Source organism: Phaenicophaeus curvirostris, chromosome 4 (assembly GCF_032191515.1).
Source record: "Phaenicophaeus curvirostris isolate KB17595 chromosome 4, BPBGC_Pcur_1.0, whole genome shotgun sequence".
Lineage (NCBI taxonomy): Eukaryota > Metazoa > Chordata > Aves > Cuculiformes > Cuculidae > Phaenicophaeus > Phaenicophaeus curvirostris.
The window spans coordinates 5183450-5198985 of record NC_091395.1 but is presented as its reverse complement, the minus strand read 5'-3'; the positions used below and the strand labels follow the sequence as shown (position 1 = coordinate 5198985).

The 15536-nt window shown below is 37.6% G+C and overlaps 1 protein-coding gene and 1 long non-coding RNA gene across 3 annotated transcripts in view; one reads left to right on the top strand and one right to left on the bottom strand.

Annotated features, from left to right (window-relative positions):
• PDE5A (phosphodiesterase 5A) overlaps positions 1-9352 on the top strand; it is a 62203-nt gene extending 52851 nt beyond the window's left edge. For both annotated transcript variants that reach the window (XM_069855162.1, XM_069855161.1), the window contains exons 18-21: positions 766-829; positions 1374-1448; positions 1963-2046; positions 4384-9352. In XM_069855162.1, the coding sequence (XP_069711263.1) occupies positions 766-829; positions 1374-1448; positions 1963-2046; positions 4384-4521 (361 nt within the window). In that variant the 3' untranslated portion in view covers positions 4522-9352. The remainder of the gene's footprint in view (positions 1-765; positions 830-1373; positions 1449-1962; positions 2047-4383) is intronic.
• Positions 1-13193, bottom strand: part of LOC138719766 (uncharacterized) — a 73257-nt gene extending 60064 nt beyond the window's left edge. The window contains exons 1-2 of the long non-coding RNA XR_011337290.1: positions 12837-13193; positions 3002-3118 (exon numbers count right to left, since the gene is read on the bottom strand). This is a non-coding gene — a long non-coding RNA (uncharacterized lncRNA). The remainder of the gene's footprint in view (positions 1-3001; positions 3119-12836) is intronic.
• Between the last annotated feature and the right edge of the window lie 2343 nt (positions 13194-15536).

The window sequence follows — 15536 nt, the reverse complement described above, 5'->3', positions numbered from 1 at the left end:
TGTGTGTTCTGTGTCTGTGCAGACTGGTCACATAGGTCACTGAATGACTCCTTGGGTCTGAATTGCTAAGTCTGCAGCCTGTATAATAAACTTTGTTAAGTAGCACGTGGAGATACATGAACATTTTTGCTTTTCTTAAAGAGTGTAGGGTTCCTGTCTAGGTACCATGCTCCTTTGCTGTTGATACTTTATACTTAAATACTGAATTGCTGAAAACAGTTAACTAAAGATTAAGGACAGGCAGTTTTATTTTGAAGCTGATTCCTTACTGGCAGTGAAGAAAAGAGAAGATTAAGAACAGACACACATATTGTAATGCACAGCTACAGAAAAGCAGGCTTACCCACGCTGCCTCAGCCATATTTCAAATTCAGCGCCTTTATAAACCAGTCTAATTTAGTCATGTTCAATGTCTATTCTTATTTCAGTCCTCAGCCCTCATACTGTCAATAAAGACAGCAGTCACTGCTAATGTCAGAAATAAATAAATCTGCTGTCTGCCCAGTAGCAAATAGAATGAAACAGTTCATTTGACATGAATCCACCAATGAGTCCAGAGTTGCTCATTTCTATGTGCTTATTTCACATAGGTCTACCACATCATCAAGCTCTGGATACCTTTATAACCTTGCTTTAATTTCACTTGTTTTTCTGACTTTGATGTTTCTTTGAAATTTGATATTCTATTTTACTAATCACTTGGCTTGATGGCTGCATATATTTCCCAGTACAATAATTCACAGCTTTCCTTCTGTTTTCCTACAGAGCAATGCTGATGACTGCGTGCGATTTATCAGCCATAACCAAACCGTGGCCAGTTCAGCAACGGGTATATGCTTAATTTTAAAATTTGCTAACTACAGACTGCGTAACAGCTTCTGCTTCCTCCATCCAGTCCCTCTTGCAAAGGCAGTGGTGGAATGCAGAGCCATAGGAAACAGTCCTTCAAATGGCTGTATGTGGATTGGAGATTTTCGTGGGTCTTTGTACCAAAGTCTGTGCATTTAGCTATGTCACCATGTTAGCAGTAATCTGCAGGTAAACCAGGAATCTTTGTTCTTTCCAGCATTTCTGTGTTACTACAAGGCAATCAGTTGATACAACACACTAGCATCAGCTGACCTTTTTCTGTGTGCTGGTCATTCCAGCTGTTATCACTGGTAAGATGCCTAAGTAACATTTGGTTCACTTTGTGTAAATATCAGCATGCACAGATGTGTGTATGAACAGCTAGCTAGTTATTAGGCTGAAGAGCCTCATTCTGGGGGCTCCCAACTCAGTATATCCTAAGGAGAGATAGGAAACACAGGAAGCAGTTTTGATTGTAGGTAGCACACCAATCTTTAATTCTCAATGTGTGAAATCTCTTGCAGATTGCTGAGCTTGTAGCAACAGAGTTCTTTGATCAAGGAGATAAAGAGCGGAAGGAACTCAACATAGAACCAACAGTAAGTGGCAGAATCATGTAGCATCACCTCTTTCAAAATGGCCTCTACAAACAGCACCTCACATTCCTTTCAAAAGCCAGTTTCTCCCAGTGACTGGAGGCCTAACTCCTTCCCTGTCTTCCTAGCAGTCAGTTTTCTTCTGCAGTTCCCAAACACCCACATTGTGCCATTATCTCTGAGCCAGAACAACAGACAGCATTATTTCTTCTAAATCTGTATTACTAAATTGTCTAGGAAATACATTCCTAAATTGGTACTTATTTGCAACCTATCCTAAACCAGTAAACTTGTCTATTTGTCTCCCTGTTTGGGCTCTGTCAGTACAAAGACAGCCTCCTGCTAGTCATGCAGTCACATTGCCTGCACTGCAACACACGTACCTGTACCCTGCTGTGCTCAGCTTGCTGTGCTTTTTAAAGTGCTACTTTCTGATTCCAGCCTGTCTCTTTGGTTTTGGTTGAGTTTTTTTAATTAATGCATTTAAACACTGAGCTTATTTACTTTTTATCTGCAGGATCTAATGAACAGAGAGAAGAAAAATAAAATTCCCAGCATGCAGGTTGGATTCATAGATGCTGTTTGTTTGCAGCTGTATGAGGTATGGTGCCTAAGAATTGCAAATGAGAACAGCTCACTGTTGCTTCTAATAGATGCAGATTTAAAATTAAAATTAAAAAAAAATTACAAAAATAGTCCCTTAGTTAGAAACATTTTTTTTAAATGTTTATTACATATGGTTCATTACTCAGTTGAAGAAATTATTATTTTAGCACTTATTATTAATGGTGCATTTGTCTTGATTAATGTATTTTGTTATAATTTTTTAAAACCTAGTGGTAATTGCTGTGCTCTGTGCATTGGTGTTAGATCCCTGGGTTATACTCTGGATTCCAGCAGCTCCAGTAAACTGCTATGATCATTGGAGTAGTCACAAAACTAATGCTTTGCTATGAAAAGAATCCTGCACTGATAAAAAGTTTTGTTATTATAGTTTTAAAGAATTCAGAATTCTTCATGCTAAAAGGTGATATGCTGTGTATAAGAAATTTACCGAAGTTTAACATTTCCCATCCCATTTTTTTGTTGCTTTCTGATCACACACAATAGCAGTGCAGGAGAGAATTCATTGAAATGTTTTTCATCCTGGTCACAAAAGCAGATACTTAGTCAGATATATTGTGAAACAAAACATGATTTTAGAATTTTTTAAGACAGTAGAACACCAGAGTAAAAGCCTGTTCATTGGGACTGTTGCAGGTATTTTACAGGAACTGGGGTCAGAAAAAGCAAGGTGAGGAACAAATACCCTAACTGTTAAGAATCTTCCTGTGGGAGGAACATGGATTACTCACATTCTTCCCTCTTTCACAGTAAACTTTTCTAAAAAACAATCCACATCCACTAGTTTGAAGGAAACATGGACAGAGCAAGGAAAGGGAACTACTCTTTTTTTTTTTTCCCACCTTTTCTCAGCTTTCACCCAGTCAGGAAGAATTTGACACGCAATGCAAACAGATGAGTTCCCAATGCAGCACTGCAAGTGTGTGACTTACCATGTTACACAGAGTAGTTCAGATCCCAGTGAACTGAAGTTTTGTGGCTTGTGTTAGCAAGGTTAACAGTGCAGTTAAACTGAATGATCTACAAGTCTTCCCTTTAAGTTCAGAAATCTGAAAAAGAAAAAAAATAGATTTTACTCACTTCATATTTGAACTGAAAGAAACACCATTTAGCAATTTTAAATGCTGTTTAGGTATACTCAAATAAATAAAACAGGAAAACTCTAGAAATATTTGACAGCCTCATTCTTCTTCAAGCAGTCTAAACCAAGAATAATTCAAATTAAGTCTATTGGGACTAATGAAGCAGCCCATAAAGCCAGAAGGAATTATGAAGATTTATACATGCTGATAATTTAGTAGGGTCCCTATGTAAAGTTACATAGAGAATTATACATCGCTACCTCACATTATTTGAATGAAACCTGAATTCCGTGTGAAATGCTGATTGATTTTACATTTTGTATAGTGACCAGCAAAGGGGCCTAGATTCTTCTCTGTGTACTTTGCAGTCAGTCATAGTAGTTACAGAATCAGTAGGCTGAACTGCTCTTTCGCATACCTCGCTGTCCCGCAGTGTCTGAACTATTGAACTCCCATTTAAACTTCATTCCAAAAGCCAACAGAACCCTTTCTGCAAGTAAAGACTGACTGTCATAGTGAGAGGGTACATTTTTTCACTTCCACCAGGAAAGAAAAAAATACAGAAATGCTTAGGAATTGTTCTTTTATTTATTTTTGTCACTTTAATATTCAAATATCAGAATCCAGTTTTCCTTTGCTCTGACAGAGTAGCACTCCCACAGCCTGAAAAATACGTGATTCACTTCAGTCACAGTTATTCCTAAAAGGCAGTAAGTGTCCAACGTAATTTATCTACTGTGTGCTAAATGTCTGGAATTCAAGTATTTCTGGGATAACTCTGAATCAGTTGGTAATGCAGTTAGTGAACATGGTCCCATTGACTGTTCCTGCTCTGTGTCTCATTACCATTCCAAGGTCATCCTTGTGACCACCCCTGCTATACATTCAAAGGACTGGTTTGCAAACAAAGTCCAGGCGTAGGATTTCACTGGGAATACTGGAGAGATCCCTTGTGCATTGTACAACAAACCTAACTATGGTTCCTTCTGCATCTGTGTAGCAAGTGCTGTACGAGCGTTGCCGCTCAGTCTGGTCTGCACTGGTGCCAGATAACTGTGTTCATGTTTAATGTGCAGCAGGAAGTCTGCCTTGAAATTCAAAATACACATTCAAATTCAATTCTAGATAGACCTCATATTGCAATCATTCTGGTCTCTCTTGTAGTCATCTTTAAAAACAATTATTTTGTTCCCTGAAGGTAATCTGTTTTACATGTTCTTAATTTATTTCAGGCCCTAACACACGTGTCAGAGGCCTGCTACCCTTTACTGGATGGCTGTAGAAAAAATAGGCAGAAATGGCAATCCTTAGCTGAACAACAAGAGAAGAATTTGATTAATGGAGAAAGCAATCAAGCCAAACGGAACTGAGATGCCGATTTAACAACCACCGTTTTAAATTTACCTAGAAGACATAGTAATAGAGGAATACTGCATTTTGCTAAACACTGTATGAATTTGGCTTATGTTTTGCCACTGCTGTATTATTTTTTCCACATTTCAAGATATAGCATGACCACGTATATGCCAAGGTTATACCATGATAGTATGTTTCCTTTATTACAGCCAACTGAGATGGATAACCATCCACAAGGGTAGTTATTGCTACCCTATTCCAGAAGAAGGTACGAGTGCAGTTACTGGACTGTCCCCGAAAGCCCATTACCTTACAGATGTATATAGTTGTTTAGTGATCATGTTGTGGCCAGTACCTTAAAGACTACTGCATTTCGCACCTTTTTTCCTCTTCCAGTCTTGCTGTGTTCTAAAAGTAATAAGCAGTCTTCCCTCTTCTCTTCCCAGAGATCAGAGGAAAGACTGGGACTGACTCTGGGACGATCCAGCATATAGTATGCTAATTTCTTCCAGGAGACAGAACTGGGCTTCAAAGTGAAAAAGCCCCAGAATCTGTGCACCCAGTAGGGTTTTTTTTGTATTAGAGGAATGTCTTAGCAATTTGGAGAGATTCTTAAAAGCCCTGTGAATTACTAGGGATAAGCGTCTTAGGAGTTTTGTGGTAGAAATGTCATAATTATCCATGGATAATGGAAACTGCTTGAAACACTGATGCAATGTCGGAACATAAATGACAGGCTTGCATGGGAGAATGGCTCCTATAGAAAGCTGCAAGAAGCACACAGAGGAATGGGAACAGAACAGAATCATTTCTTTAATTTAACTCCATTTGGAAGTTGAATTAAACATCATCGTAACCAACAAACTAAATCATGGCCAGGAAGAGCAGAAGAGAATGTTACTGAAAGAGCAAGAGATGAAAATCTGAATCCGAAGGATGCAGGAACAGCACACTTTTGGCGATGATCGATGACTGATTCTTTAGGCCAGTGCTATTAGGAAACGGCTATGACCACTTTGAAGAAAGTTTTATGTAAAGATCGTTTAAAAATCATTTTTAGCATTAGTTAAAGTTAACCACGATTAATCACAATGTCTTAAAGGCACAAGAAAAAACAATACTGAAAGCAAAACTAGCTGAGAATGCTACAGGGATTTGCCATTTGCATATGAGGCGTTAATGTTCAGAAAAGTCAGAGGTCAATTAATTGCACTAAAAGCAACATTAATATGTTATTTAAATGAAGATGACTAATAAAAATTGTTTTTAATTGGGAACCAATTCAAGAAAATACACACACTAGAAAAAGAAACAAAGGAGTAATTCAAAGAGAGGATTATTCTTTGGGTAATCAGGATTGGGAGATTCACGTCAGCATTTGAAAATTGGTTAGCAGTAGGTGTGACTTCGGCTTCACAGACACAGGAAATGTTAATTTCTTTTAATCTGTAGTAATGATTTTTCAGTTAAAATCAGCAATAGCAGTGGGCAAAAATAATACGCTTAGGATTGTACTTGGAAGTGGGGGAGTTTATTTCTATCACAGTAAGACAGAAAATTCTAGTTGGAAACTGCAATAAGTTATCAATCCCCCCTTGTAAGAGCTGGTCACAAAGACAGTGAAAGCAAGCTCTTTTCATCAGTCTCTGCGCTTAGATGAACAATACTAGAAGCTAACAGAAGATGAAGCAAATTATTCAAGATGTTTGATGATACTGAGTTTCAGTCAATTTTATTTTATAGAACAGGGTGTTTCGATAGTTGGTAGCATTTCTGCCAACCCAAATTATTTGTCACTCATTAAATCCTATCTCAAACCTCTCCAGTGACTATCAATAATATGTTACTGCAGCTCAATTTAAAATCATTTTCTTACAGAAGTATTTCTCATGACACTTTTTTCTGGATTTTCAAAAAAATATGGAATTCAACAGTAATTAAGAATTCCAGGGCTGCCATTACACAATGTTCTGGAAGTGTATTTACATACATACACAATACAGTATGTGTACGTAGTACAGCATAGCTATGCAGAAAAGTGACAGCAGCCTGCCCTTCCCCTCCCCAACACATCACCCCAAAAAACTTTTTAGGTACTTCTTGATAAATAGGAAATGTTGCTTCAGGATTCAAGTAGTCCTTGTATATTTTTTTCCTTGAATGCTTGAGAAACTGAAATATAATTATTTCACTAACTAATGAGATACTTATTTAATATAAATATGAATAAAGTATATGTATATAAAGGTGTATTCTTGCTAGTGCAGTTGAGGCTAGTAATTCATGGTGACAACACAGCACATCAGCTCTGGTGATGGTACAGTGTAGTGACGTATCACTTACATTAAGATCCCAGTATTTCTTTGCTATATTGTGTGTTCAGCAAAGCTTTATTATGACATAGATTTACAACTACTACAAAGGAGTGCTGGGTTCATACCTTTGACTTGAAAAAAAATGGACAGGCTGTTTCATTTTTTCAAAGGTTCACATACAATGAACACGCTATGTGCATATATTTAATTACATATCTGTACATTTTTATCCCATAGAATCTCTTCCCCTACAAGGATCGGCACAAATACAGAAATACAGTTCCTAGTAAATAAACCATTTAAACATCATAATACACCTGTATCTGTATATATTTCTACAAACCCAAGCTGTTTGAACTGCTGGTTTAAGAACCTTAAAAGCACAGATTGCTGAACTTGATGAAAGTTCAGAGAGTGATCAGTTGTTTACATAGTGTTTTACTCTGTCTGAAGGCAGAGTCAGAGTGTGCTGGCTTTGTGTGAACCGTTTGCAGAAATTGCTTATTCCTTTCACAATGGAGATAAGTGACAATATGAAAAAAAGCCAGGCTGTTTTCTGGCTGAAATGCATTGCCTTCAAAATTCAGCATTTTCACATGCAGCTCCCATTAATTTCATCATGAGTTGTGTATCTTTTAGTTGGGTTTCAAAACAGGTTCTCCCCACCTTATGCTGTATAGCTAAAGCAATCAGTGTGGGTTATACAAGAAACAGGCTGAAATGGACTTAATCACTTCGACAGTTCAATCTTAAGTCTGTTAAAGCCATTGTGAAATTCGATATTTAAGTCTTTGGGTACGGAATTTGTCTCACTATTTTTTACTACTTGTGTCAAGGAAGACTTTTCAGTTAGTATCCTACTTGTTCTCAGACCAGGGTGTATTTTCTTTTGGAATCACTCCACAGCACAGTTTAATGCCCAGAATACACTTTTCCTTCTGTTTTTTTGTTCCCCTTCTGAAAAAATGACTTGTCATAGGTATAAACATATACAAAATCACTGATTAACCCTACTTCTTCTAATTAAAAGTAACAGTGAGGCTCTTAAGCTGTAGGCAGTACCTTTTTTATTTAACAAGTTAGTCCCACAAACAATATTACCTGTAGAATGTCTAGATGTTCTATTATCTCACACAACAAAAGAAAGGAGGCAAAGTAACATAAAGTTGATTATGGTGATGGTATAAATTTTTAACTAGTAGGCATTTAAAGTTAAGAGCAGATTATTCTGGTATCTTCAAGGAATACGAGCAGACTAATGGTAAAAGTGAATAATTACATTGATGACCAGATGATCTCTCTTCAGAAGTGGGGACTGGAGCCTGGTTTTATGCACCAACCTCTGACAACTGCGTGCATGTAAAGATGAAGTTTTCATCTTCAATCCAATGCATTTTATCTGGCAGTGGCACAAACTGACAAAATCAGAACACTGTCTAATTCATATATAACATCTTTCAGAATTACAAGGTGACTGATGCTGCAACCTATTATTATATAGAAAGATTAAAAAGAATCAGTTCTAGGCCCTTAAAATTAGGGGATGTTGCCCGAGAGCTCTGGTCAGTGCCCCTTGCAGTTATGCATATGATAGCAGAGAGTTTTGATGGAAAAAATGCCTCATAATAAATTCATACATTTTTAAAGGCTTTATAGAGACTTAGTATTTCAGGCAAATTATACACAAGTTTTAGTTATAAGTCTTGTCTCTGTGATGCTGCAGTTTCTTCTTTGTGTCAAATCACATGCAGTTTACATTCCACAAGGTTGCAGCTTTATTTCACAGTTCCCTGCTGTACTTCTTCAAGGACTTGCACTAATTTGAAAGATAAGCTTGAACATTGGAACTCAAATTAAAAAATTTAGTTTGGCCAGAGTATGATATATAATGAGGGCTGGATTTTTGGTTTGGACAGGAACGAGAAACATCACAGAATCTGGCTTGGTAATTAGTGACACTTGCTAAACGCAGCAAATTGTGTCAGCAAGGTATTTTATCTTTGTCATAGATAGATGAATGGAATTGCATGGGAAAGTTTATTTTCCACATAAAGAAGTTTGTTTCTATAGAGAAACTCATATCTAAATACCACTGTTTGTAAATTTATATTTATGTGATAACGCTATATAATAGCTAGTTTCCACTAACTTTCACAGCATGAGCTGGTTATGCCAGAGCCTAAGGCATGCTCACATGCCCATTTGAAGTCAATTCCCATTTACCTCAGTGGGAGGTGGCTTGAGCTGTATAGGAAATGAAAGAATGGGTCAAATCCACCTTTTTTTACCTGTAAAGAGGGACCAAACTCTTACTCTTGGTAACACCTGCCTCACCTGCTCTTTGCTGTATTCAGCCATTCCTGCTGATGCCCCAGGTACATTACAGATGTTACCAAAGTTAGAATTTGAGCCCTCTATGTATTCACATGGCAGACCCCTGCTTGTGTCTCCTAAAGAATGTAGTGTGAAATGCACTGTAAATAGTTTTAATATACATTTCTATTATAGTTTAATAAAAACCTTAATCACAGTCACTAGCCACTGAGTTTGTCCATTTGTATTCTTTTATCTTTCAAAGATATTTGAACAAATACATAGTTTCTGGGCACAGTATTTTTGTACTAGGTTAAGGGGGTTACTCTGTATATTCTGTTTTGCCTTTAAACAGTATTAAAGTCTTCTGAATGTTATGTGTTCTCGCTTGCTTCTGTCCTATGACTGCTTAGTTAAACTAGTTACATTACTTAAGAAAATTATTAGTTCTACTTTCTGTACAGCTAACAGAATATAGAGTCAGGTTATTTTCTATTATCAAACTGCTGCTTATTACTTATTTCCTCATTCTTCTCTTTGTACTGTTATCACGCTTTTTAAAATAAAAAGGACAATGTCAAATTTTACTTTTGGTTAATTAATGTTATTGAGGGTCAATTTTCAACTCCTTGTTCTGCGATTCAAATCACTGCTTCTGTAAATTTATATTTTATAACAACTTCTCTACATCCTAGAAATTCTGAAGAGGAAAAACTTCACTAATATCAAGATACTTATAATTGCAGTACTACTGAGATGAGCCAGCGGTTAAGGTGCTCATCTAAAACCAGCAAAGAATAATTCACTGCTAGTAACCACTAGGGAGCACTGCGGCTGCACTTATTCGGAGCTGTCAGAAACCGGTTTATTTATGGGATAAGGAGAACCGACAAAGACAGCAGTTACACAGATCCATCCATATCCTCTGCCCCCAAATATCAATTCATGGTGTAGCAGGTAAGGGAGAAGCAAACAGTCAACCCAGGGACTTCAAACAAAACTGTGAAAAAATATTTTTGACAACAAAAGCCTCATCCTGTGAACGCTGCCGATCCTAGAATTCTAGACCAATGGGCTTCTGGGCAATTTCTGTTCTTTGCCTGTAAGGTTCTCCACAGCAACACTTCTGGCGTGACTTTTTTTAGCTCTAGGCAAAACCAAAAAGTATGTACGTCCCTGAGAAACAACCATCTCATTCAAACTGTTATGAAGGGAAAGATTTAGTTCAGCACAAAACACAAACGCTGTTTGCTCGAACCAACTGCAGTTTATGAGTGCAACTGCACAACTGTCTGTGTATATCGACATATATCAGGTAACCATTTGCTGTGGGGACTACAATCTTTCCAGCCCACTCTCCCTCCTAGTCCTGCTCCTGCTCTTTGCTGGCTGCCTGAATGTTTGAATTCATTTCTGAGAAGTATGACAGTTCTCAACGGGAGTACTGGAATACATTTCTTACCCAGCCCAAGAAAGACTATAACCCTGAATGAAAGCTTTTTCTTATTGAAGACGTGAGAAAGGATATTACCTTATAGCAGCCCTCCAATACTTAAAGGGAGCTACAGGAAAGCTGAGGAGGGGGTCTTTGTCAGGGAGTGCAGGGATGAGACAAGGGATAACAGTTTTAAGCTGAAAGGGAGATTTAGATAAGCCATTAGGAAGAAATGTTTTCCATGGTGAGGCCCTGGCCCAGGTCGTCCAGAGAAGCTGTGGCTGCCCCATCCCCGGAGGCGTTCAAGGCCCAGGCTGGATGGGGCTTCAAGCCACCTGATCCAATGGGAGGTGTCCCTGCCCATGGCAGGGGGTGGAGAACTAGATGGGCTTTGAGGTCCCTTCCAGCCTAAACCATTCTATGATTACACTCGATCTTTCACATCTTGCACAACTGTGATGCCTTTTTTAACAAAAGGAAAAGACAACAGTTCCTTCCTCCAGCAGTATTTTTAGTAACAGTGATAGCTATTGCCGACATGCATACCACTCCCATAAAATCTCACACTTTAAGACTTTTTGGAAACAATTCAAATGTGTGAGATTGTTACAGTAGCAAGTTTTAGGAGCTGAATTTATGGCACCTGACAGCCATTGAGTTTTTCAGCCTTTCAATGCAGAGCTGCATTTCTTAGCATGTACAGAACTTAGGACCTTCAGCTGAAAAATGTCACAGTTCACAAACACAGTAAATTATCATTTCAGTATTTACCATTCAGAATTTCTTGAAATATCTGCCTGCAGATTCCCCCTCATTATTCCAAAACTCTTATTTTATTTAACATGGAAATTTATTTTTATGCTTTCTGAGAAACTGAACTTTCTCCTAACATCTGTTTTATTTTCTGTTCTGAATCTGTACTATCAAGTAAAGATAAAATCCTCTTTCCTGCTAAAATATGATAATCAATTCAGTCATAGCCTGCTACTGCCTACCCAGTGGTTCATAACGGCTGATAAATAGACCTACGCTTTGCACAGATTTCTTTGGTTTAACGCCATACAAGATCTTTAACAACCACTAGGAGTAAAATCCGTGGTTAAGTCACACCACTGGTTTACACACTTAACATTCACATATAGACATATCTTCAGAATCTTTTTTTTTGTAGTAGTTACTCAAGTCACTGCACATTATTTTATTACACATACAGGTTTTTAAAAGAAAGATCATTTCAGAGATAAGTAGAGGGGTTAATTTGATCAAGGCTACATAGAAAGTCCATTTTTAAGCTGGAAATAGAACCAGGATCTGGGTGTCTATTCTGATTTTATGTGAGAGATGAAGAAAAGAATGTTTAGTCTTGAAGCCATCTTTTCCTTTTGGATATACAAATACATAAATATCTGAGCCATACAAGGTGCTCTTTCCCTATTATGCTGAGCTCAGAATAATTCTGAAGCTTGTTATTGTACAGATGAGATTAGATTCAAGCCACTAATCCAGATAATCAAAATAATCTTTGGTGGAGTTTGGAGCTATATCATGATCAAGAACAAAAGTGTATGATCAGCAAATAGCTAATCTAGAAGTCCAGTTCAAATTTTGGAGACACTGAAAAGCTGATGCAGACTTTCACTGACGTACATTGTCAGCTCATTGCACTGCAACTCAACCCCACCCTTTAATCACATTTTATATTCTGAACAAAAAGAAACTTCCCTAAATTTGCCTGCTACTAAGTAATTGCCTGGAAAATTCTGGAAAAGAGTGTTGAGATATACATTAACATACCTTAGATAAGCTTGATGCAAAGCCCTACACATCAACTGACTTATCAGTCTCCATGTGACAAGTGACAAATGGCACCAATACTGACATCCGCATAGCCTTTAATGGAAAAGCACGCTTATTATTGTTGACAATTGTTCATTGTCATCCTCGTTTCATTGAAATTAGGCTGGATTCTACTATTCTAGGTAATCTTAGGATTCATTTTAGCATGCAGTAAAGGATGAAGTAAATGCCACAGTTGTTGATGGCTTTTAAGAAAATCCTGCATTTTAATTCCAGTTGTCTTCAAACTGGAGCTCATGGGCTCACGCACTTCAGTTCTCTCCAATAATCAGCTCTCAAAATCATCCAGCACTTTATGGATAAGAGCCATTACACAGAAATTAAAAAGGAGTGTATACAGACACTTAAGAGTAAGTTTTAAGAGTCACAGCCCACTAGTACCTAATCAGACAAATGGATCTGTACTCACTGGAGACTTCTAAGTAATCCTCTCATGTTCAATCTTCATGTTGAACAAGTTGTGTATCAGCAGCATCCAGGAGATTGTCCTTGAATGAAAACAAAAGCAGAATCTCAGCAAACAGGCAGCAAGAGTAGCACAAAATCTAGCTCAAGTAGGATCTAATCCTGCTGCAATACAACACCCAACTGCAACAAGTACTTTGAAATTATTTATCCAAGAGCTGGCACTAGATAGGCTCCACTGAGCTCCTTGTTGCTAGGCCACCCATGGTTATGCTACACTTGGCTTTACTGGCATAGACTTATCTACTATTTGATATAAATTTGAGCATTGTGGTTTAAATGCTTAGTAAAACTTCACAATAAGGGATCTTTGCCATCCATCTTCGCAATCCATCCCAAGGGATATAGAAGAGTCATGCATTGGAAAACATACATAAACACTTCCAAATCAGTTCACAGCTACCTGACAGAAATTAGTTAAATCTGCATGGTTTTACCAGGGATTCACCTCTTTATTATATATATACCTATATATATAATATTTATATATCATGTTTATGCTGGCACCTGGCCATTATCACTCCATGGTACAGCTGAGTTCTACAGTCCTATCTAATTTTAGGCAAAGCAACTTTAAGACAAGACACGAAACAATAAATAGGATAGATGAATATAACCCATGGCAAAAGCATTATTGGCCCCCTGATCTTTGGAATCTCAATGCCAATTACCATCCTAATACAGCTTAGTATAATCATCACAAACTGGCATCATGAGATTGGCAGGACCATATAAGTTAATAATTCATTTCCATCCACTCATTTAAAGATCAAACTTCAAAGTTACTAAGTGCGTGCATTTTCAGTGTTCTCAACCTGGCATGTTGAAGAAAGCCACAGCGTCAATAATACGCACCCTTAGCTTTCATGCCTGACATGCAACCAGCAATATAAAAACCCCAGATTTTCAGTGCAACATATAAACAAAGGTTGTATTTCTGCAAAACATACAAGGAAGAGGTAGACACAGGAAGGAAAAAGCTTGTGGAATACTCCAACATAAAAAAAAAAATCAAAACCAAACTGTAAAACCGGTTTTAATTAGAATTTTAGAAGGAAACCCAGCATTTATAGGGATTCAAAAGAGCTCTAGTACACGTGAGAAAGCTGAAGTCAGATTTTAGCGTGTTAATAGTCCTAAGTAACTCATGCAAACTGAGAGAAATTAAAAACACGGCTGCTTGTTCTGGCACTGACATTCCACCAGACCTAAGAGAAGAACAGTTCTTTATGCTGTCAGCTCCACACCAATGTAGAGACACCAGGAATCTCATAAATACTGACCACCTGTAGAGATTCTTACTTAACTGACAGATCTGTGGGGCTGATCTGAACAGGATCCTAAGGATTCACGCCCAGTGAAAAGAAACGTTAAGGAAGCAAAAAAGTGGGGCAGAAATGGAGCATCAAACTTTGATGTGAAATTCAGGATCCATGGTGAAAAAGTTCAGAGTTGGCTGGTTAGCCTGACTTCTAGGCAGATGGAATAATTATAAGAAGGGGGAAGGCAAGCTGTGAGATAACTGACTGGAAAGAGCACATCTAAGAGATAACCCTGCTAGTTATGGACTCACTCTGGAAGACCTTCCCCCTGTCTTTAAGTTCAGAAAAACTGCTGAACTACGTTTGATGTAGAAATTCAGGTTTAGCCTGCAGCACGTTACTACTCAGGAGTTATATTTTCAGAGGATAAGAGGATGAACTGGATTCAAATTAGGAGACTAATCAGAACATTACTTTTGCTTACATAAACTTTTAGTTTCAATGAATAAACACTACTACCTTAACATTTCTTAAATGAAATAAACCAGCAGGTTCTAGGACAGATTGCAGAACCCGCCTAGAAATCAGAAAAGCTCCGTTGAAATGCTCAGAATAAAAGGTTATTTCCTATTTGTTAGATTTCATACATGCTTGGAATAATGTGAACTACTCACATTATTTCAGGCCTTGATTTTCTCCTGGATACAACAGAAGCAGTTCAAAAGTTGCACTATATCTCTATCAGAAACAACTCTATTGCAAAGACAGTAAAGAGAGTTAACAATTTTGTTATGCAACAATAAATTGGATGAATCATAACCAGGCACCAGGTATTTTTGGTTATGGATATATAATAAATAAATAATATAGATTGATAATGATAACTACAAAGGTCAAGATCCACTCCAATGCAATAAAAAGAGAGAATCTTACTCCAGCTGAAACTCATTTCCACCATTTTCTGAGCTGGTCAGCTATGACACTTGAGACACTGAGTTTGGATTCTGTACCATGGTAACAAAATTACTCACCTTTCGTTTTATAGCTGGCTGATTTTTACCCAGTTCTAATTGCAGGGGTTAGCATGTGTATACTTTCCCAAGTCAAATGTTTTGCCTGTACCTGACAACACTCCAGCTTACAGAGTATTTCAATTTTGTCCTTCACAAAAAGCATATAATTCTGGAATTCTATTATTCATTAAGAGGGGGGGGGGGGGGGGAAGGGGGGAGTTCCCTACCAAAATTATGCCTACTACTTTGCAAATTTTATTTTAAAACTTTTATGTAAGTCAAGGTGATAAAAAGTGCATGAAAACGTGGGAAGAAACTGCATGTAAACGCTACAAAATCAGACCCAAATGGCAGTGTGTAAATAATAGA